The sequence below is a fragment of the Anolis carolinensis genome, chromosome 4, assembly GCF_035594765.1.
Source record: "Anolis carolinensis isolate JA03-04 chromosome 4, rAnoCar3.1.pri, whole genome shotgun sequence".
NCBI lineage: Eukaryota > Metazoa > Chordata > Lepidosauria > Squamata > Dactyloidae > Anolis > Anolis carolinensis.
Genome location: NC_085844.1, coordinates 125,065,193 through 125,090,484, shown reverse-complemented (window position 1 = coordinate 125,090,484; position 25,292 = coordinate 125,065,193). Strand labels below are relative to the sequence as shown.

At 39.3% G+C, this 25,292-nt stretch overlaps 1 protein-coding gene across 3 annotated transcripts in view; it reads left to right on the top strand.

Moving 5' to 3' along the window:
• The window catches only part of lhx4 (LIM homeobox 4), a 111,610-nt gene that overhangs the window by 30,574 nt on the left and 55,744 nt on the right, over positions 1–25,292 (top strand). Inside the window, exon 1 of one of the 3 annotated variants that reach the window (XM_062977740.1) lies at positions 21,127–21,250. The exons of the other annotated variants lie outside the window; for them this stretch is intronic. Coding sequence (XP_062833810.1) covers positions 21,166–21,250 — 85 coding nt within the window. The 5' untranslated portion in view covers positions 21,127–21,165. Of the gene's footprint in view, positions 1–21,126; positions 21,251–25,292 lie in introns of those variants that run through there. 3 annotated transcript variants of the gene reach the window in all.

Here is a 25,292-nt window from a genome sequence, read left to right as displayed (position 1 = left end):
TTTATTTTTTGTCTAAAGAATTCAGTTTCCTAAAATTCCCACACTGCCATGATTATTTATTTCAGTCATTCTAACACCATCTCTTTGGGGTGAGTTAGCATTTCAACAACAACAACATTACAGAGTAGAATTCAGGCAAAGAGTGAATGAATGATCTACCTAATCAAGTCTGTTTTGAAGCTATGATTTCAAACTCAGTTTCTTCCAGCCAAAATGCCAGCTCTTGAATCACACTCATCCATAGTCCTCTCTAACACCCAAATCAGTGTCTACATGGCAAGTTTTCTAAACCAAGCTACACCTCTGCAGTTTTGCAAGGGTTATGTTGCAGGTGGATTCTCTCTTCCATCTTCTCCACACAAAGTATGATTATTGAGTCCCTTGAGTTAAGCCAATAAATAAGCAAAGTACCTTAAATAACAGGACTGTGTGAGATTACCAAAACCACCTTGGTTGATTACCACCTCAGTTCTGAATGTTTTGACTGTATTAATATGGGAACAATAATTAAATACGTATCTGAATATTCTGGAATAGACTCGGAGGAGTGTTTTTTTATTTACCTGGTTTTGCCAAGGGTGGCACTACTGGTTGTTTTTTAAAACCAATATTTTAATTGCTTCTAATGAATCCCATTCTTGAAATCCACACCACTCTTTGTGGGCATATTTCTCCAGCTGTGTATTGCTGCATCTTAGAAATGGTTAGTTCCATTTCTGTTTGTCTGCAAAAACACACACACACACACACTAATAATATGATGTCCTAAGTTCTTCTTTAAGAAGAAAGCTTTCTTTCCAATTGTTAGGGAATACTCCCAAAATACAGAGCACCCAAAAATACAAACAGGATACAGTAGAGTCTCACTTATCCAAGGTTCTGGATTATCCAAGGCATTTTTTGTAGTCAATGTTTTCAATATATCATGATATTTTGGTGCTAAATTCGTAAATACAGTAATTACAACATAACATTACTGTGTATTGAACTACTTTTTCTGTCAAATTTGTTGTATAATATGATGTTTTGGTGCTTAATTTGTAAAATCATGACCTAATTTGTTGTTTAATAGGCTTTTCCTTAATTCCTCCCTATTATCCAAGATATTCACTTATCCAAGGTTCTGCCAGCCCGTTTAGCTTGGATAAGTGAGACTCTACTGTACTTATAATTGAGCATTCAGCTCACAGCAAGCAGAGTGTGAAGTGCCATGTGGCTGTAAAGAATTTAGAGCTTAGGAAGCAAAAATCCAGAGTTCAGTCCTTAAAGTTACAAAGTGTTTTTTTTTACAAAGATAAAAACTACATTTCTTAATAGTAAATAACTGGGTCTGAGCTGCTGCCTAACTCCATCTCTCCTTGGGTTCATAAAAGAGGGGAAAACTTCAAGCACTACATCTCTCCTGACACACACAAACAGAGAGAGGTCTCAATACACTAAGATGTAAAAAGCAGAAGTCTGAAACAAAGGCATGCACCTGAAAAGTATCCATTCTACATAACCAATCAGAATGAGAGCAGAAAGAGAGAGAAGAGAACATTCCAACTGTCACTTAGGAGTGAGGTGGGGCAGGAATTCCCCTCAGTTTATTCCTAAACTAACTGTTCCTCATTGAGGACTGCAGACTTGGGCAGTGTGGGGTTGAATTCCAACAGCAATGTCCCAGATTTTGACAGAATAGTACAAAAATTCCTGGATTACTGGAAAAGCTCACATAAGCTTATTTTTTCACATAAACGTATTATTTTATTTAGAATTATTTCCTAACTTAAAAAATATCAAAACATACCAGCCCAGTTACATTTCAATTTTTGTGGCTGTGGGTGGACCAGATGTCCTTTTCATATCTTGGTCCCATTGGAATTGATGGAGGAAATGGACTGAGTGCCATCCTCAGTTCCTAGGATGAAAGGTGAGGAGGAGAATAAAAACACATTCCAGGAAATAAATTCTAAGAAGATGTTGGGAGGCAGACCTTAAAAGAATACCTATTAGGAATGCAGACAGACTTCACAATGGAGACTTTTATTCATTTTCTGACTTTGAGATATTTTGATCACAGTTCAGGAGCAGCCCATTTGGAAGAGGCAGAAAATTTAAAAAACATCTTTTCATCCCCCCCCCCCCCCCCCCAAATCTACTTGGATGTTCCTCCAGGTCCTTTTTGTGAAAGCAGTAGGAACTGGATACAAATACAGTAGAGTCTCACTTATCCAACATAAATGGGCCGGCAGAACGTTGGATAAGCGAATATGTTGGATAGTAAGGAGGGATTAAGGAAAAGCCTTTTAAACATCAAATTAGGTTATGATTTTACAAATTAAGCACCAAAACATCATGTTATACAACAAATTTGACAGAAAAAGTAGTTCAATACGCAGTAATGCTATGTAGTAATTACTGTATTTACGAATTTAGCACCAAAATATCACGATGTATTGAAAACATAGACTACAAAAATGCGTTGGATAATCCAGAATGTTGGATAAGCGAGTGTTGGATAAGTGAGACTCTACTGTAATGGCATAACCATACCACTGTGTATGTCTTCATCACAATGAACTTTGAAGAGATAGAGTGTTATAAAGGGACTGGGAAGAACTTAAAAATACCCAAATCAGTTATTGATTGGTCAGACATCCATACTGTGCGTGTGTGAAAGAGAGCGTGGGAATTGTGAAAAGGAGAAGATTCACTTGCAAATGCCTGGTTTTTCATATATTACTTGTAGAATTTGCTTTGGAAGAAAAGAGAAATATTTTAAAAAATTGTGCTTTTGGGGAGAGGGAGAGGTTTGGCTTATTTTATTGAATTATGCCAACATAGGATAAGTCTTCTATTAGCAAAACCATCTGCCAGTTTTAAGATGGCGAAACATACTATCCAAGACCAATGGTCAGGGCCACACCACGTTCTTATAATATGCTTTCATGATTTACTTGGAATTAGATCAGCACCCTCCCCATTGGCCTTCAGACAGAAAACAAAAACATGGTTATAAGACCAGTAAAATAATGCACTGCAATAAATAAATAAGAAATATATGCAATTGATAACTGGAATGGCCCGGGTCTACGATTTTGAATCATGTGATTTTCATATGTGTACTAGGTGTTTTAATTTTGTGTTTTAATATCTAAATGTTGTTTATATCTTACATTTTAATGGTTTTATTATTTTAGTACATAGTTATACATTATTGTTCAGATATACGATTTGGTTTACATATATGTTCAGCATTGAATTTTGCCATTATTATATTGTAAACCGCTTTGAGTCCCCCCAGGAGTGAGAAAAGCGGTATATAAATACAGTACATAACGAAAATAAATAAATATAACTCTTGTAATGGGTATCTACCTACCTTTGAAATCAACTATTTTTTAAATCAACGGTTATATCCATGTGTGGTGTTTCTGAAACTACCTAATAAACATAGTCGTCTACATAGTCCAAAAGTCAGTCAGTTTACCATTATACGTATCTCTTGTTTTTTAAAAGCGCTTTGGAAGTTCTCAAAATCTCTCTGGTTTATCATTGCTTTATAGTTACAGCTCCCTGGGAAGGTACCACAGTTCTTTGAAAACGTAATGTTACATTCCCACAAATAGGTCCATCCATGTATGGCTTCAGCTCAGTTGGGTACCTCTTGTTTCATGCCGTAAATACAGTATTTAAGCTTTGTATTTGCTTCACATATTATTTGGTAAAGAATGTTTTTGGCAAAATAAGAGTTAGTCATTGTTTTTTGTTCGTTGTTTGGTTGGCTTGCCTCCTTTGACCCTGGGCATTTGCATATGTTATCTCTGGCTGCACCAGGTCTGCCTGTCTCAATCTTTTGTGTCATCAGTGTTTCTATTTGATCCTTCTTGGGCAAGATCAGCTGAAGGAATGCTTGCTGACCTCCCATCTGTAGATGTTTTCTCCCTTTGAGTCCATCCCTTGCATATCCACTTGGAGCCATTTGCAGGGATTACTTCTCAACTGTGCTTGAACATGGCAAAGCCATAGCAGCTTGCAGCAGAGCCATTCCAGAACCTCTTGCCATACATTTTCACTGAATTGCATTTCCAATTTACAAAAAACCCCAAAACCCCAAAAGCAGCTAAGAACAAATATACCTATCTTTGCTTCCGTCAGTGGGGAATGACTTATCCTATTCACCCATAACACTAATGTGGAGATATATTAATCATCCTCTTGGATTCAGAAAATAATTTCAGAATCTATACAAATACGTACCTATTGTTAATCAAGCAAGTCATGTGTTTAGTTTCTTTTTCCCCATGAAGTTCCAAAAGACAAAGGAAATAATTGTACTTTTTTGCCTTCAAAAGCAAGATGCTTTGCTATATTCTTAAGCAACTGGTTGGTTATCCAAATTTTCGAGTTTCAGGTAACTGCTCTCTTCCAGTTTCTCTGCCTTGTCAGAAGGAAAGGTTGTTTTGCATCCAAGTATCCCTTCCAATTTCTCTGCATTGTGTTTCACTCATTACATTATCAGGGAGAAAAAAAATAACCCAATGGCAAAATATAATGTATTTGTTAGGATCATTTTTGTCTTGTGTCTTGTCCACTAAAAATATCTCATAATGGGTGGCTGAAACTGAGTCTCCTTGCAATTATTCAGGTGATAGTGTTGTAAAAATTCTCTTGTAGTCTGCAACAAAATGTAGCACTAGAAAACTAAAATATTTCATTTGACTGAATGAGAGATGAATGAACAGCAGTCTTTTCTTTATGAGTATATTGTCTTTTCTTTCTTAATGTATGACAGGGACAGTTTCTAAGCCTTCAAGAATTAGAAGACCAGTCCTAGGGAAAAGTACTGTTGAATCTTAAACGAGATGCTGAAAATCATGTTAGGTGACATGTCAGGATAGCATAGCAAGGAGTGCCAATTTTGACAGAGAGTTTCCTGCTGTTCGTTAGTGTTTGATATCTGTGTATTTCATTTCCATTAGCATTGCTTTAGGATTTTAATCCAGGAGCAGAGAGATAATGCCACTAGTATCTAATAATGTTACCATCCTTCTCTGCGATGGCTAACAAATAGCAAGCTGTTTATTTGTTTGCTATATTTCTGTACTGCCCAATGACAGTACCATAACATTTATTTAACCATGAAGCACAAGAAAGAAACAATGAAAAGGGAAAGTAACTCATGATATGCACTTGATCATTCCCTTTGGAAATGGTAAGACTAATAAACAGGTTCAGGGGCATATGAATTGAGAGAGCTATTGGCAATACCTGGTATAAATAGAGAGGCATCCTTTCTCTGCTGTTTTTGGATAAATTGCATTTTTGTTCAAGCTGCATATTTCTCTGTGGAATATCTCTCACAATTCACATGGACTCTCAACATGTTGCTTCCTAGTTTGTCATTATTATTAACCCAGCATTTTCTAAATATTATAAAATATTTTGGGGTTCCTGTCTGTCATTAATTCCACAATGCTTATGAGTACATCTGCATATTTCTAAGGTGTAGCTAGCCATGTTAGTCTGATGGAGCAAAAACAACAAAAGGTGTTTTAATACCTTAAAGACTAAAAATGTCATAGTGAGCAATGTTGAACGGTGTGCTTGGCTCCCCTTGTGACATGTGGCCAGGATGTGGATGATTAAAATGAGGTTTACATGTCTAAATGGCACAGAAACTGACCCTGATATCTGGCCCTGGAATCCTTTGCAGACACAACCTACATGCTCTCACGTGAACAGGAATGTCTACTGGGCCCACTCCCCTTCCGTGCTGCTATTCCTTTTTCCTTCTCCATGGCATCTTATTTGGATTGTAAGCCTAAGGGCAAATTAACATTTTGTAAACTGAGAGCCTTTGTGGCTGGAGTGGGGTATAACTAATCTAAATAAAAAAAATTAATGAATATTTTTTGTTATCCTCTTTTCTCCTCCTGGGGACTTTTTCTAACTAGCCTTCCCATTGAAATGAAATTCATAAAACAGTAGCCTCCACCTTATATGCAGTTTTTCTTTCTGTGGTTTTAATTACTCATGTTCAGCCATGGTCCCCAAAAAATAAATGGAAAATTCCAGAGATAAACAATCCACAAGTTTTGAATCACATGTCATTCTGAGTCCAGGATGCAAATCATCCCTTTATCCAACAAATCCGTACTGTATATACCTATTAGACAGATTACAGATGTGTATTTATGTATAAGGAAAACAATTGTGTATATAGAATTTGGTACTACCTGTGCTTTGAACATATTCTCTGTGGATAAAGCAGGGGAAGCTACTGTACAGGCATCATTATCACCACCACAAGTATTATCATTCCAGTTTTCAGACCAAAGCCCCATATAGGCCTTGAAAAATGGAGCATTAAGATGCTCTTGTCAAGTATTCAGTAAGCAGGTTGCTGAATGTAATGCAGGAAGGGCTGTGCTGCAAATCTCTTAAGATTTGATGTGATCCGCACTCCACTCTCTTTATAGAGACAGAAGCAGAGCAGTTAATGTGTGGCTGATCAGCAGGTTGTGCCATCCTTTGTGGTGCTCTGCATGCCTCTTCAAAGGCAAATGCAATGTCATGTGGAAGCGGGAAGGAGGCTGCCTGGTGAATTATGGCATCATTATTATGCAAATAAACAAGCTTCTTTGGGGATCGATAGGAATTTTGTGCATGATCATTATAAGATGAAGGTGACTGTGTAGGGATGCAATGCATGTGAAATACACTATGGAAGTCTACTGCTCTTTCTTTAAAGAAGTTCCAATATAATCTGGCTCCTCTTTAAAAAAAGGGTTGTGTGACAGGTGCAGTCCAGATCTGTAGTCACAAGGAGGGCATGAAGCCGTCAGTTAATTTTCAACTCAATTTAAATGTGTGTCTCCTCTTCTTCTTGCAGAAACATACAGGGAAAACTTGCAGTTTAATATTATACATATACAAAGACTGTTCCACCATTCTGACTAACAAATATTCTGTTCTTAACATATATAACAACTCCCTCCCTAAAATTAAAACAAAGCCCTTTAAATACTTTCAACTGTTCTTTCTCCTGACTGCTCTTAAATCCATAGACTGCCTGGTGGCATATCGAATAAACAACAAATATACAACTGCAGTCTATAACATTGCTGGTCAGTCAAAAATATATGTTTACGACAATGACCGGAGGGAGCAATGCTGCAATCCTTCCTCAAACAGAAATTGCCTCTCTGTATAAGCTGCAGATACAGCTAGCTCAGCATTGTGCTTCCCACAGTGGACTACAACTTCCAGAATTCCCTAGATAGCATGGCCCTTCATTTGGGGCACCTGTAGTTTAACAAAGTAGCATTTCCAAGTTCTGCCCTTTTCCTGTTTTTTATCCCCAGCATGAAATAGCACACTTGGGAGAGGGGAGGTTCTGTTCAGCTGTCACGAATGATAGCTGCTGACAGTGCTCTGCTCCTGTTTCCCTGGACCAATTTATGGACTTCTTCCAGGCAGCTTTGAGAGACGTAAATGTCTGCTCTGCCTCCTTCTTATGCCTGCTATCTGTTTTTCCAAGCTGTCAAAGTTATGCTTTATTCCTGTTTCTTAAGGCTTCAAGAAATAATATTAACGAATGCAAAGTAAAGTAAATGAAGGCAATTGGTGTTGAAGAATATCTGGACTTTAAAACTGAGATAGGAAAATCGCAATCAATCTGATTTAAACCCTACAGTCCTTTAATTGCTTCCATCCTTTGATCTTCCAGGCAGAGGTGACATTTTTAGGGCTGAAATATGAACCTCTCCATAATGGAAACACTGACAGAATCTTAACTAGAGTGGCATGGGGGAAAACTGTGATGACAAATGAAGGATATCTTGCACCTTACCCTGGCTTTGTCTCACCATTTGAAGTCAGTTTGGAAATAGCATCAATGATGACTTGATGATTAAATGCTTTTTTGTATGCAAACTCAGTCAAAGCTTCAGTGCAGTATGTCGAAGCTTTATTTGTTGAAAGCTGTAGTAGTAATAACAGCCAGGTGAAACCTGGTGGTTTAATATAAATATATAATTGTTGAGTTGGAAGAAACCTCAAGAGTGAAGGAAATCCACATATAAGCCCTACCAATGATGTCCACCCAGCCCCCTTAAAAAAAAAAACCCACCTTCGGAGGAAGTCTATCCTGATGTCAAACAGCCTTTTGAGGAAGTTGTTCCTTATGTTTACTGCGATCTTCTTTCTTCACTCTTGATCTCACTGATCCAGGTCCTACTTTCTGAAGCAGCAGTAAATGAATTTGTTCAATCTCGAATTCCACATCCCTCCAAATAACGGAGGAATGATGCTATATGTATTATTTTATCGATTTTGACTGTTACACCCCTTTCCCAGAACCATCTGGGAACCCTAGAATGAAATTGTTGCAAAAATTTAGGTGGTAGAAGTTGCCTGGGGTGGATCAGTCACTAGCCTCTGTTGGATGATTTGCGTGCTTCTTTTGTAGAAAGATTTGATTGTAAATCCTCCATGCTTTGGTCAAAGATTATACTGACTTGATCTTTTTGTAAAATTAAAGGCTGATTTTTAAGATAGTTCAGAAGTTTAAATTATGCAAACTATAGTTAATGCAAATTAATTATGCAAATAACATAATTACATAAATAATTATGTGACTGTTTTATGCAAAATATTTTAATACAACCACCCCCTGCTTATTCGATGGATTAGAAACCAGAACACTGTCAAAAAGTGGAAAACACCAAAATACAGAGCCTCTATATTATAATAAAAAATTAGGATTATTATATTTGGAATAATTACAAGAAGGATTACTACAAAGGCTGCATTCTAAAGAAAGTTCAGTGTGTTGACAGTCATACATTAGAAAAGTTTAATGTGCCTATATTATATAAGCAGAAATAATGTATATGAGACACGCTGAACACAATTTCTAAGACACACCATGAACAGTGGGTTGTTGTAACCGGGCTGTACAGCCATGTTCCAGAAGTATTCTCCCCTGATGATTGGCCGACAACTATGGCATGTATCCTCAGAGGCTGTGAGGTCACAACCTCTGAGGATGCCTGCCATAGATGTGGGTGAAACGTCAGGAGAGAATACTTCTGGAACATGGCCATATAGCCTGGAAAACTCATAGCAACCCAGATATTCCAGCCATGAAAGCCTTTGGCAACACACACAATGAACAATTTCTATAGTGTACACAGACTGAAGGAAAAGACTGGGAGAAAAAAACGCAAGGCATGGTTGCAAAATAACCATGGAAATATGATGGAGCATGGGAACATTTACACCAGAGGTTCTCAACCTGTGGGTCCCCAGGTGTTTTGGCCTACAGCTCCCAGAAATCCCAGCCAGTTTACCAACTGTTAGGATTTCTGGGAGTTGAAGACCAAAACATCTGGGCACCTACAGGTTGAGAACCACTGATCTACACTGACATTATAATGCAGGTTAGAACAGGTTTGGGAGGAACCAGTTTCACTGTGCAATTGATTACAGTGACATTCCTAGAACTGGTTTGAAGGCAGGAAAGTGATTACATTGAACATGGAACCTGTCCTCAAACTGCTGTGTTAGGTTTTTTCTCCATTTCCTGCAGAGATGTGAATCAGCATACTGGAGGCATATAGGTTGGGGAAAGGGGAGAAAGTGACAGTTAAGAGCAGAGTAATACATCACCCCTCTCAGGAGTGCGATTAGCCCCCTGTGGCCCAGCCATGCCTTTGGGACGTATTTCAGCAGCTTCTACCCTCCTTGTGGATTCTATAATGCACTTCAGCAGGGACAGGTGTGTTTTTATTGTATTTTATATGCTTTGTTTTATATGTTTATATGTTTTAAATTCACTTTGCTGTTGTATTTTATGCTGTATTTTGGACTTGGTCCCCATGTGAGCTGCTCCAAGTCCCTCTGGCGAGATGGGGTGGGATATAAGAATAAAGTTATTATTATTGACACAATGACATAGTATGACACAGCGAACAAGATAGATATGCTGGATTTTGTGTCACAAAATCACAAGTCAAACACTTTCCAAGCATTTAGGACTGTGTGATGTATTTTTGGATGATGCGCGCAGATTCCAGTAGGGTGGCCTTTTGCAGTTGACAGATCGTAATTTTGTCAATGTCTATTGTTTCCAAATGCTGGCTGAGATCTTTTGGCACGGCACCCATTGTGCTGATTACCACCGGGACCAGCTGTACTGGTTTCTGACAGGGTCTTTGAAGTTTGATCTTGAGGTCCTGATAGCGGCTTAGTTTTTCTTGTTTTTCATCAATTCGACTGTCACCTGTTATGGCAACATCAATAATCCAAACCTTTTTCTTTTCCACAACTGTGATGTCTGGTGTGTTGTGTTCCAGAACTTTGTCAGTCTGGATTCAAAAGTCCCACAGTATCTTTGCGTGTTCATTTCCCACGACCTTTGCAGGTTTGTGATCCCACCAGTTCTTTACTGCAGGGAGGTGGTACTTGGGGCAAAAGTTCCAATGAATCATTTGGGCCACATAGTTGTGCCTCTGTTTGTAGTCTGTCTGTGCGATTTTCTTACAGCAGCTGAGGATATGATTAATGGTTTTGTCAGCTTCCTTGCACAGTCTGCATTTATTATTATTATTATTATTATTATTATTATTATTATTATTATTATTATTATACAATGCTGAGTTGATTTCACCTTGGATCTGGGATACACTCGGATCTGCTTACGGCACATTTTATGGCTTAACTTGGACTATCCTGTGACCTTTTAATGTCTGTAGCCCTTAAATGTGTACTGTAGCATACATTGGCAGACTGCCTTTTGTGGCCGCTGTGGTTTCTAGTCATTTGAAGCTGTATTATAGTGTCAGTGTAGCCCATGTGTTGGAATTCTGGTTTCTGAGTATAATTGAAAATGGTTAAAGAAGCGGGTTGTCAAAAAGTGGACCATTGAAAAGCAAGGGATTGCTGTACTTTCTTTTAAGATGCATAATTCTCTTGACAGGAATGGACTACAGGGAGCATATTACTCTCCCTTTTGCTTGAATGTGTGGGTTTCCTATCGGCTTCCAGTCACACTATTGATGGTGATGACCTTGAAAGGCCTGCTTGATGTGTGTCTTCTCTGTGCCATAAGAGGCACCATTTCTCAGATCCACATACCCCTTGGGAGGTTTTATTGGATATGAAAGAGACACATAGCTCCATGATGCAGCTGTATGGCACTGAGGACTGAAAGGTCACAGATCAAAACTCGGAAGTAGCATTGCTTTTGGGGTAACTAAGGGATAATGATGTTACTTTAAAAAATAATGTATGCTAGTATTATTCCCCCCCACCAGGGGTATATGGCCTAAATCCCTGAGAATCACCAACAGGGTTGTTGTGTGTTTTCCGGGCTGTATGGCCATGTTCCAGAAGTATTCTGTCCTGACGTTTCACCCACATCTGTGGCAGGCATCCTCAAAGGTTGTGAGGTTGTGGAGAAACTAAGCAAGGAAGGTTCATATATCTTGTCTGTTGGAGGCCAGCGTGAATGTTGTAATTAATCACCTTGATTAGCATTAAATGGCTTTGCAAGCTTCATGTCCTGGCCTGGGGGAATCCTGCGTTTGGTGGTCCCTATGTAGACTTGTCCACAGCTCCATGGTATACGGTAGACTCCTGCAGACCTCTGAGGATGCCTGCCACAGATGTGGGTGAAACATCAGGAAAGAATACTTCTGGAACATGACCATACAGCCCAGAAATCACACAACAACCCTGTGATTTCGGCCATTAAAGCCTTCGACAACACATCACCAACAGGATTTGGAGTTCCCAATGGTGCAGTGGGTTAAACCCTTGTGCTGTCAGGACTGATGACTTGAAGGTTGAGTTGCTGACCTGAAGGTTGTGGGTTCGAATCCAACCAGGGAAATCGCAGATGAGCTCCCTCTATCAGCTCCAGCTTCATGCGGGGACATGAGAAGCCTCCCACAAGGATGGTAAAAACATCCAAACATCGGGGCGTCCCCTGGGCAATGTCCTTGCAGACAGACAATTCTCTCACAACAGAAGCGACTTGAAGTTTTTCAAGTAACTCCTGCGCGCACACACACACACACACACACACACAAAACCCCAATAGGATTTATTTTAAAATGTTACTTGGGGGTCATTTGGGGATTTTTGCAAGTCTTTTGTCATTTGAAGTGATTAAGAAAAACATTAGTTGTTTATTATTAATGAATTTGTGTTACTTGTTACTAATTAGTAACCATTTAAAAAAACGACACTAACATTTTAGCTTTTGCATCAATATTTCCAGGTAACGACACAGCACCATGTCTTCTAATATGGTTGCATCTACACCTTGTAATAGTTTGCCTAGGGAAGCATCTTTTGTGGTATTCTGGTAACTAAATGGTTTTTCATAAAAGCCTTTAGCAATGTGTGACTGTCTGTTCCTTTTCTTTCCCTATGGGTATTTCAGTAAATGCAGTTCCAGTAAAAGGCATGTTCCTGTACCTTTGTAGTGATTCACTTATGTAAAAGATGTGGTTGTGTTTTCAAACAAAATTTAAAGTGCTGTTTTTGGCTCAAAATTTTGTTGCCACTGTGATTTACTGATGATTGATTCATACTGTATGTTGCTTCAAGCACTGTGATGCAGAGAGCAAAAGCTGAATAATTTATTAAACACATGCAGGATAATAATATTATCCTACTATAGAAGGCTTTTGCAAAGATTCCTGTGGCATGTATGTGATGAACTCTATAGGCTCAAAGCATTATTTAAATAAAGGGCTAACAACTTGTGGTCTTCCAGGCTTTCTTGGATTCTAGCTTCTTGCATTCTGACTGCTGTCTATGTTAGATACAGCTATAGAAATTGCAAGCCAGCAACAACCAGAGGGCCTAAGATGTCAGCCTCTTATATAAATGCTTCATTAAAATAATCACCTGCAATAAATAATAGGAAAAAAATCTCTAAAGTATCAATTAAACCAAACAGCTCTGATTTTCCAGCAGTCTTAGCCGTTCTGATTTTAAATGCCACAGCTCATAATAACTCACTCATATAATCAAAATGCACAGTTGCTGTTAACTGCCGTGGAGTCATTTTTAATTTACTGTTCAGTACCTTAAAATGTCCACCTCTCTTCCCCTGAAAGGACAATCCTCATGTTGACATTTTGTCCTTCTGTTTCTTAGTGAGAGTGATAAAGATGTTTGATCCATCCACAATCTCACTTCCCCCAGTAGGTCCCACAAAGTCCCTTTTGACAACACCATGAATGAGCATCACCCTGTCACCAACAGCCTTGCTCAGGTCTTGCCAACATGCTTTCCTTCATTGAGTCTATCCAACTGTAATGCAGTCTTTCTCGTTTCCTACTTTCTTCTACTTTGCCAAGCATTGCTATCTTTTCATTATGCACTGCTTCCTGAGATGACTACAATAACTTCAAGAAATTGGGACCCATTACTCTAGAATAATTTCCCCTTGTGTTGGTCCATTCTTTGGTTGTCTTTCAAGCTCTGCCCATTTGAGTGACATCACTATTTCCATGGAAACTAATGCATTTCTAGGAGGAAATAGCAGTTTCATTTTCTTTTTAAAAGGGGGACAAAAACCAGCAGCATAAACAAAATCTGCACTGTTAAGGATGCTATAAAGTTTTCATTGCCACTTATTGGGAAAAGCTGCATTATGCACTGACATCTCAGGAACCTGTGCTACGCAGTCTTAACTAACTCAAGGCAATAAAAAATTTATAGGATTTGAGCAAGCCACATTAATTATGGCATGTGCACTATATTTCCCATAGAAATAAATGAGCAGCCTGGTTAATAAGAATTCTAATGTAGGGTCCAGAGTAACCTGTCTCTTTAGGACAACCTTTTCATCTTTCAGACACAGACATTGATCAGGCAGGCTGTTATGATAGGGTTTGTAGATGAGAAACAGACCAGAAGGCAGTATGTTTTTCACAGCATATTCTTCTGAGTTTTAACCTAATTCCAGAATTAGCATTGTAAGTTAATAGCTAAATTATCAATTACATTGTTAACTAGACATAATACCAAAGAGCAAACAAATTTGACCTTTCCCATGATTTTTTTCTCTCTCTCCCCCCCCCCCCCCCCACTCACCATCTAATTTGCTGAGATTTGGGCTTCAGGAATGTTGCGGAAGGTTTAGATCACAACATCCATTTTATTTTTATTACATATAATATTTAATTCCATAACTAAATGATTTTAAACCAACAAGTAGTACAGGCAGTGTAGACGTAGGCGGTCTTTTTGGCATCCAGATAGAAATCTTGTGTTTTACACTGAACAATCCATAGTATCATCATCAACCATAGCTAAATTCTACGGCTTTTCACCATCAGGATTTTGAAGGGATCCGATTGGGAATCAGTACGGGATGATTAAGGAGATGAGGGCGGGAGAAAGGGAAAGCAGTGGTAAAAAGCAAAGTAATTATTTCTTATTCTCTCAAGTTTTAAAAAGCCTGGAAGTGGGTGGGATAAAATATTCATTGATGGTATTTTGGAGCTACATCTTGGTGATGTTTTTTAGTATAGGCACTAAACTTAAATTTAATTTGCAATTTCATATAAAGTTAATAGTTAGATCCCCTTCTTCTAACTTAAATGCAATTGAATTAGATTTTTTAGCTTATTAATGATTAACTAAATGCATTACTTCCCTCCTATCCTTCCTATCTCTGTCTCATTTAGACTACTAAATTAGGTAAGGGTGGGGCAGATTAAAGAACCGGGGAGAAAATGGATAAAAGAAGATGTAGGTGTCTCATTTTCCACTCCAGTGACTGATTAAATTATATAGGGAAAATAACCTGAATTGCCATCTCCATACTTAATGTACTACATCTCGGTCATTTATTCATATTTTAATTTCCATTCATTCAATGGCCAAGCTTTTAGAGTTCATCCCATTGTCCCATTTTGGGTGTTGCTTATGTATTTCACTAGTTCCTGGTACAATCAGCAGGGACATTTTAATAGCTAGTATCCAAAGCTGTGCACATTTTCACATATGGGCACATTTGTGTTATTTCTAGTCCAGAACATGAAGCTTTATGTTCATGATCAATCCAGTCAAATCCTTGAAAACACAACAAAAAAGAATGATGAATGCGAAGAACCCAAAAGGGTTTTTTTACACAGCTGTTGACGCACCTGGAGAGAGAAAAGAACATAATTTTAAAAATATATAACTAGCAACAAAATGTATCTCTGATCTACAGCCTGCCTTTAATTTAAATGCCTTGTTGGCACTTGCACTATTGGGCATTGCCTTGTAGTAGCCAAGCCATCTGCTGTAGTACTGCCTTGGACCTGAATGAATGTTGCTCTGGTTCACACATAAGGGGAGGACTCAAGCAGTTCAGCTCCTGACCCCTTGATGGCTGTTTCAGAATTGACTCTAGTCCAGGTTAGGATTAGTTGTCTAGGGGATCAGATTCTAGGGCTACTGCCTCATGGCTGTTTGAAAGACTTGTCTGGGTTGGACCTGTTGTTGCAAGACTGTCTGGGTTGAAACACAGCTCTTAATGTAGTTGTAGGTCTTGGTGGTTTGGGATATGTGTTCACAAGGGAGAGGTTTATACCTAGTTTAAATATGTTCCCTGTTTTATTGGGTTTTACTTAGGATGCGTCATAATTAGCAGAGGGCACTTGTCCTAAATAGGATGCCATAGCAATGCTATAGATGTTGGCTATACTTCAGCGTCTACAAAAGCCTAGAACTCATCATCACCATATGTGGACAAGGTAAATCTTTTCTTAGGACTTCATCACAAGGAGCTGTAGAAAATGGGGAAAATTAGGGGAAAGGGTGGAATTTCATGTGGTTCTGTCTTTAAAGAAGATGAAGAATTTTCTCACTCCCATCACACTAAGATCACCTCCTCCAACTTCTAACTTAGTGGTTCTCAACCCGTGGGTCGCTAGATGTTTTCCCCTTCAACTCCCAGGAATTCTAACAGCTGTTAAATTTCTGGGATTTGTGGGAGTTGTAGGCCAAAACACTTGGGGACCCACAGGTTGAGAACCACTGCTCTAACTCAACCATCTGCTTAATTCCCATCACTGGACAGGCAACTCCAATTTTAAGGATACCAGCACACTTCCTCCCCTGCACAGCATCATCGTTTTAAAATTGTTAATTTTGCCCGTTTCTATGCAGGGAATTTAAAAATAAGTCAATTGTTAATCGGCTTAGGAATCGTTGGAAAAACCAACACTTTAGAAATGGCAAACTACTTCAACCCCACAGTTGAAGCTTGCATCATGTGAAGGGCACCGTAGGTTGCCGTTTCTTAAATGTATAGAAACACTGATTTTACTGTGTGCCAAGAAATCATCAGAATAATATCATACCCAATTTGATGACCAACACGAGAAATAGCTAGACACAGAAATTGGGGTAAAAGTGAGCTATTTTATTACCCTAGGTGAGAAGGTGGGTCAATTTTCAGCTAAGAAAGGAGCATACTGGCCATAAGAAGGCTCTCCTCTAGCCTTGCCTCCCAACTATTCATGTTAATTCTAGCCTCAGTTTTCACAAGGCCATCAAATAAATTTCCTCCATTATATGGCTTTGCCAGTGATAGGAATTTCATTCTCTCAGCACACTACTTAGATACTGTGATAAAGGCTTTGGAATATTTTCATGAAATATAGTTATTGCCCTTTCCCACCATTTAGTCTCTTCTCATTCTAACCAATTGTCTAGTCTCAATAGGAAATTTGTTAGAACAAACATTAGAAAAGACAATTTAAATAAGAGAATGCTGTTTCATGTTGCCAAAATGAAGCACACAAGGGCTGCCTTCTAGCAGAGTTAGTTCCTTGTATCTCTGAAAGACAATGACTTAGGGTTAAAAGAGTCGGTCCATTAGCTGGCAACATAATCACATCTGTGGCTGCTGAAAGCAAGCTCAGTTACTCATAACTCTGGGTATGTGAGAGAAAGGGAGGGGAGCACAAAGAGAGAGACATGGCTCAAACATTCATTTGTTGGTGAATGGAAGCAGATAATGGGGTTATGTTGGTAAAACAGGAAGCAATGGTAACAGAAATAAATTATTACAGGTTTCAAAATTTCTCATTGGAGATGATACAGCAATTGCTACTTTTGTAAGATTTGAAATTATAACTAATTATGGAAATATATGTGACCCTCCAAATATTGGTGGATTCTAACTCCCATTGGGGAGTTGTAGTTAAACAATGTTGTGGAAGACACACTTTCTAACTCCTGAGCTGAATTCCTTACACTCAGCTGTTCAGGAAGCTAGTTAAAAAATTCTGAGAAACACAAGGGCACACCTCTTGTTTATTCCCAACTACAGTAAACCCATTGAAGCAACTATAGAACAGGGAGTCAAGACACAGATGTCTATTTAGTTAAACTAGCAATAAGATTTATTTACAGTGAACAGCACTTGTCATTTTAATACAAGATTGGGCAATTTTGGCCTATGTAGGGGCGCTCCATGCAGTCATGCCGGCCACATGACCTTGGAGGTGTCTACGGACAACGCCGGCTCTTCGGCTAAGAAATGGAGATGAGCTCCAACCCCCATAGTCGGTCACGACTGGACTTAACGTCAGGGGAAGACCTTTACCTTTTTTTTAGGGGCCAAATGTGTGCACCAGACTGCACTAGAGTCCAAAAATGTGAGCACCCCAAATATGTGATGTGCAAGCTATCTCATAGCCAACTGCTAAGTTTTTGTAGATAAACAGTACAGAATTTTGAATGAACCCACTTCTTACCTCACTGCATTGGAAGACTGAATGATTGTTTTGTAATTTATGCTTCCTATTCTTTAATCTTGAAGCCAAAATTCAGCTACCCACCCAAGGAGTGGGATGAAGATCCAATGCTCAGTGTGCCAGCTACTTTGAAATCTGATCAACACGCAAACTGGGTTTGAAGGCAATAGGAACAGAGCTTTATTTATTTATTTATGATATTTCTATCCCGCTTTTCTCTACCCCAAAGGGGACTCAAGGCGGCTTTACATAGAAGGCGGCTATCCAATGCCTTGACAACAATACAGCATTTAAAGACATTTAAAATAATAGAATACAAGTAAAACAATTAAAAACATTTAAAACCATACAATCATAATTGATCACATAATCCACAAGCATAAACAGTCATAACATGTCATTCCATATCTATTTGTTTATTGCACAAGTTCTTTAAAGACTTGATCACAGAGCCAAGTTTTTAATTTCTTGTGGAAGATCAGGAGCGAGGGGGCTGATCTAATATCCCTGTGGAGGGAGTTCCAAAGCCGAAGGTTTATTACTTCCAGGCCTGAAAAGATGTCTGATACAGAGTCTCTACTTAAAAGGAATCAGACATAAGCAAGCAATACAGTGCAAATTATTTTATCCCCTTTGACTGTCATTCAAAGTCTTCGCACCCTCCTCTGATTGGCTAGAAAACAGTCAAGTTTGGATCTGAATTTTCATTGGCTGGGGAATCCCTGGGAAGTCAGAGGTGGATGAAGTCTTGTCTTGTGGTGGGAAAAATTAATAGCGGTCATTTGTCCACTTGAAGCTGGAGCCATTTGGAGAGTCCATCCAGGAGGAGGGGACCAGAATGGCAAAATGGTTTGAGGCAACATATAAAACTGGTTTAGAAAATAATGAGTTCGTTGAACTGTAAATGTGAACAGTTCAATGAAAGGCATACAGATTTCATCAAGGTGCTGCTGGTATCTGGCATTACCCAGCAGCTGGATCCCCTCAGGAGATTGGGTTCTTTGTTGACAGGATTTGATCCTTCTTGCCAGCATTGTCTCATTGAGTGAGCTTGCCTCACAATGAGAAGCTGAAAAAGTTCCACAAGCACATATATAATCTTTCATTTAAGATTTTTCCAGATGCACTGGACCATATCTGCACATCTTCACTTGAATTTGACTTCGCCATTCCCTCCTGCCACCCCTCCTGGTGTGGTGACTTCCCGTCCTTTGGGTTGGAGACATAATAATAATAATAATAATAATAATAATAATAATAATAATAATATGGTAACTTTATTTATATCCTGCTCCTCTCTCCAAAGGTACTTGGAGCAGCTTACAACAATGTGAAATAAAAAGAAAAATAATCATAAGCTTATAAACAATATAAATTAAATGAACAACTGTTGTCGCCAATATCAAGCAAAAGTAAAAGTGAAAACACCTATATAGAGTTCTTCCCTCCTATTACATTGTTCCACTGTCATGGACCGACCGCCACCTGATCAGGTTTAGACTTACCATGACCTCCAACCTCTGCAGGGGTGGAGGACCCACTAAGATTGTCTTCCCCAGGACATGGGCTAGAACATGGGCTAGAGTGTCACTTAAGGCCAACTCCACGGCAATGAGGGCAGCCAGGGAGTTGTTCTCGACTGCCCACATTGCATCTGCAACAAACAGACCAGCTGAGTTGTTCCTAGTGGATAGGGAACTTCTCTACCTTGGTTCCCAAGGACAGAGTTCCGACCACACGGAAACTTCCCATGCCCATCCTAAAGCAGCTCCACTGGCCCTCAACAAGTTTCCGAGTCCAATTCAAAGTGCAGGTGATTACCTATAAAGCCTTATATGCTTCGGTTCCAACCTATCTTTGAGACCGCAACTCCTTCTATGAACCAGCACAGGCATTGAGATCTGCTGGGGAGGTCCTTCTCTTGGTCCCGCCACCTTCTCAAATATGGTTGGTGGGGATGAGAGAGAGAGAGCCTTCTCGGTGTTGATGCCCTGGCTCTGGAATGCCCTCCCTAGACTTAGTTTTTCTTTTAAAAAAAACTTTGGCAATTTAAGTCCAGATTTTGCCCTTACTACTGGCCTCATTTTTCAGATGCCTTTCCTGAAGATGTCAGTTTAGGCACATATATCTCCCACAGTGATAAAATAACACAATGCAAAGATTTCTCTGTCCGAACGTATCTCCTATCAACCTCCGAGAATGTTAAGATCATCTGGAGAGGCCCTGCTCTCGATCCCGCCCGCCTCTCAAGCACGGCTGGCGGGGACGAGAGACAGGGCCTTCTCAGTGGTGGCTCCTCGGCTGTGGAACTCCCTCCCCAGCGACATCCGGCAGGCTCCATCCCTTCTGGGGTTCAGAAAGAAACTGAAGACCTGGCTATGCGAGGTCATATGGCCGGCATGACTGCATGGAGTGCCATTACCTTCCTGCTGGAGCAGTACCTATTGATTTATTCACATTTGCATGTTTTCAAACTGCTAGGTTGACAGAAGCTGGGGCTAACAGTGAGAACTCACATCGGATTCGAACCGCCGACCTTTTGGTCAGCAAGTTCAGCAGCTCAGTGGTTTAATCTGCTGCGCCACCGGGGCCCCTTTGGTCAGCCATTACTCTCTGGCATATTAAACACATTTCATATATTTTTATAATACTAGACAAGAGACACATTTAAAAGAACAAAACACAAAAGAACTTCCTAAGAGTATTCTGACTGAAATCTATGGGTTAAAAAAATCTTCATTAAAATTTACTTATAATAATTATCAATCTTTGGAATGATGAAAAAACTGCTTTAGAAATATACTTAATTTTAGTAAAATGTTTTATGTTGGTTTTCCCCATCTATGAAGTGTTTTATCTAAAACGAGCCCTTCTTGTATATTTCTTGTATTATATCTTGCTGAAAAATGCAATACTTTTAATAAAAGATCTTTTAAAAATTCTCCTCAAAGTATCTATAAATGGGTTGTTGAGTTTTTCGGGCTGTATGGCCATGTTCTAGAAGCATTCCCTCCTGACGTTGCGCCCACATCTATGGCAGGCATCCTCAGAGGTTGTGAGGTAGATTGGAAAACTAAGCAAGAGAGGTTTATATATCGGTGGAAGGTCCAGGATGGGAGAAAGAACTCTTGTCTGTTGGAGGCAGTGTGAATGTTGTAATGAATCACCTTGATCGGCATTTAATGGCTGCTTCCTGCCTGGGGTAATCCTTTTTTCAGAGATGTTAGCTGGCCCTGATTGATTCATGTCTGGAATTTCTCTGTTTTCAGAGTGTTGTTTTTTATTTACTGTTCTGATTTTAGAAGCCGTAATTATAAATCTATAAATGCAATATATATATATAAATATCTATAAATGCTTGATATCATATTTTAAGGACAAATAAAATAGCTGTAGGACTAAAATGTGTGTAGATGGAGAAGATAATTGTGTTGTTCTTCTCCAAAGTAGGATCAGTTCTCCAAATTTGGATCCAACAGGCTCTGCAGGTGAGTGTGATTTACAGCCTGAACTTGGAAAATTTCCTTTTTTGGCTATAACTAAATTCCATAGTCAGTGGCCATGCTGGCTAGGGGATTCTGGGAGGTGTAATACAAAAACTCTGGATGAACCAAGTGTCTTCATATTTGATTATGTTCTCTGTGATCTTGGAATGTACTAGAAGATTGGATGAGGTAAGAAGGTGCATGAGGACAAACTAAGGAATTTCTAGCAAGTCAATTAAGCAGCCATGCTGATCTAATTACATACGATGCTGGATAATTGCCTGTCGCTGAAAGACAAATGTGGAGGAAACATATTTATTTTAATAAAATGCTGTAAGCACAGAGGTGAAGTGGAGACATTTGTTGCTTTAAAGCGCTAGACTCTAATCTGGTCACAGTACATAATTCCATTAACATCATTTCTGTGATAGTAAATAATTTAGTTAAAATAAATTAAATAAATGAAACCAGTTTGCTAGACATATTATGGCAATGGGAGAGCTGACCGGGCAGGCATTCACAGGAAAGACAATTCTATTTGACAAGACAAAGCAGGCATATAGATTTTTTATTGACTTCTCTGTATATTTTAATCTTTTTCATGATTTTGAACAGTTTTGCTAGGCTATTATTTTCTTTAAAGTGGAGCAACCAGGTAGTCTTCTCAAGGAGATGGAGCGGTATATAAATAAAGGATTATTATATTATTACTATTATTAGGATGGATTTAGGAAGCAAAACATTAATAATGATTGGACTGGGCTCCTTAATCAGGTCTGAGTAATTGTTTTATATTTGTTAACTGTGACACCAGCAAAGAAAAAGTAGCGTTTCAATGGTATCAGAAATAAAAAGGACTGGAGGGAAGCCAATGTGGTCTAGTGGTCTGAATGCTGGAGATCAGGGTTCAAATCCCTGCTCAGTCATGGAAACCTATTGGCTGACCTTGGACAAGTCAAACTCTCTCAGCCTAAGAGGAAGGCAAAGGGAAACTCCTCTCTGAACAAATCTTGAGATAGTATCACCATAAGTCAGAAACAATGTTAAGGCACACAACAACAGCTGAAGTGAGAAATCATCATCCTCTTTGTTTTTATCAAGATCATGGATGAGGCTGCTGAGACTAACATAAGGAAGGATCTTTTTTTTTTAATGGGAGTTGCAGTACAAAAATATGCCCTAATGTAAAGAGGGTCTGTATACAGAGAAAGGGCAACAATAGGCGAGTAATTCCATCTTCAACTTCTTTAAGAATTAATATCTGGCTCAAGTCACTGAATACTCCTCAATATTTAGTTCAGATTTCAGGACAATAGTTTCCATCGTCTTGCTTCCGGGAAGTCTCTGCTGGCATAAAAAAGGCAACAAATCCTTGATATTGTTGTGAGATGGTTTCTTGCCACCCCAGAGCTCCCCAAGAGGATAGCAAACAAAAGAGCAGGGTAGGGGGCTCTATTGCATAAACATCTCTTGCAATATTACACTGTATTTCAGCTCCTTCAGAAATCAATCTTCTTTCAAGCATATATATCAGAGTTTATGTGCACTGCTTTTACTGGGTAATCTCCACTGGCAGCACTTTTACAATAACCTCTATCACTTGGAACTATAGGAAAGTGGAAATAGAGATGAATACACAGCTACCCACATTTGTATAACCTATTCTGTTGCTAGACATGCAATCTGTATACAGGCAGAGTCAACAAACAGTGAGAAATGGAACAACAGTTAGCACTGAAGAGTTAAACATGTATTTCAAAGAGCAGCAGTGATAGAAACATGGTCAGGTCTCAGGAGACCTGCAGAGCACCCTACAGATTGTGACCTTGTTAGTCACCACAGGAGACGTGTGCTGGTAGTAGGGGACTCCCTCCTGGGGTGAACAGAATTGCAAATGTGATAGGATGTCACAAGAAGTATGCTGTCTCCCTGGGGCAAAAATCCACCATGTAACTGACCAGCTGACGAGACTCACCAAGCCACTGACCACCACCCTTTCCTGTTGGTTCATGTAGGAACCAATGATACTGCATAGTCTTCAGAAGATCAGAAATGATTTTGCGGCTCTCGGAAGAAAGCTAAAAGATTTTAATGTACAAGTTATCTTTTCATATCTCCTCCCAGTTGCATGACACTGAAGGAAGAGCAAGAAAAATAGCAGAGGTGAATGGCTGGCTCTGTAGATGTTTTAGGAAGAACTATTTGGCTTCCTGGAAGATAGTCTGCTTTTTCAGAAAGATGGACTTGATTGAGTTGGAGTGCTATTGGCTATTTTCAATTTATATTACTTAGTCATTTCCTTTGATTTGCTAAAGCTATTTTATTGCCTTTAATTTTGTTTATTACTTTGGGATTTGGGACTTTATTTACTACCTTGGGGGTTTCTAATTTTGAATTGTTAGTTTATACCGTGTAGTTACGTTTGATTTCATTTTAGATATGATATAGTTTGCTTTGGGTTACCTTTAGCAGAGGGGCTCTTGAAGGAGAGGGTGGGGGAACTACTATTGTAGATTCTCCCCAATTTAGAAGGTTTTTCTCTTTTTCTATCATTTAGCTTTTCTTGTCTTTGCTTTTTTGACTACTTCCCTTCCCCTCTCCTTCTTTTTTAACTTGGCAGTTACTACTTTGGCTCCTTGTTGGCACGTGGCTTAAAGCCTTGGCTGTGCTTGTTTTTTCTGACATTTTTTCTTTTGCTGCCAGCATGTGGCTTCCAGCAGCTGCAGTACTTGTTTTGCAGCTGTGGTACTTGTTTTGTGCTGCAATACTTGTTTTGCGGCCAACCACGGGCATGCTAACAAGGTGCGTTGGTGTGTCGCAGCACTATTTAGCATCTGGATACATCAAAGGGTGAGGTGTGGCCGTAAATGGCCACATTTAGCAGGGCACCCAGTTGATCAGTTTAGCGGTCTCCTTGGTGGGGTGGCATTGCTGCTGGTCGCTTCTCTTGCATCTCTCTCTCCCTCTCTCCCTCTCTCTCCCACTTAACTGAGCTGCTAACGCTGTGGTGCTCTGGGTGACTTTGGCTCAGCTGAGGTGAGGCGAAGGTGAGGAGGGGACTGCACATCTGAATGGTGAGGAGAGAAGGTGGTAGGAGTAAGGGGCGACCTTTGCAAGTAGAGTGTTCTCATGCTAGCCCATAACTCTCATACTAGCTCTGAATTCAACAATGGTTCGTATCTCAAAAAACCTCACAAATTGGGTTGCTCATATGTCGAAGTTCCACTGTATTTTACTGGTAAGGCTGTCAGGTAGCATCTCATCCTGCAAATTCTGGTACGTTGTTACTATCTTAATCCCATCAAAACAAAGGTTGGCAGTCTGGTCTACATTGCCACCTTAATTTTAAAGATAACTGTGATACCTAAACCATCCTAAAAGGATTAAAGCAAGGATGGGCAATTGTGTAGGAACATGCCTAAATAGGCTTCCATTTCCTATTACAGTAGAGTTTCGCTTAACCAACATAAATGGGCTGGCAGAATATTGGATAAGTGAAAATTTTGGATAATAAGGAAGGACTAAAGAAAGGCCTATTTTCCTTAATCCCTCCTTGCAAACCAGACGCTGTGCCCGATGGGAAAATTATTGTAGGTTCGAACTATCTGCCCACTCAATAATAGGATTTTTTGCCATTATTACCATGCACTTTATTGACTACTTTAGCTGTGAAACTACCTCTCCCATTTTGAAATATTCTGCACTTTGGCCCAGATCTGTGTTTTTAGTCTCTTGTTTTTAACATTTTATGCTGTATGTTGATTTTATGACTGTTTTATTGATACTGATGTTTTATTGTTGGATATTTGTTTCATTGTTTTATTGCTGGTTGTGTCGGCCTAGGCCCCATGTAAGCCGCTCCGAGTCCCTTCGAGGAGACGGGGTGGGGTATACAAATAAAGTTATTATTATTATTATTATTATTATTATTATTATTATTATTATTATTATTATTATAAAAGTCTGCACCAGCCGTGTCTTGCCTCTCCTGGTGGGCACCCGGCACGCGGAGAGGCCCACTGCGCATTGCTGTCTAGAGAAACAG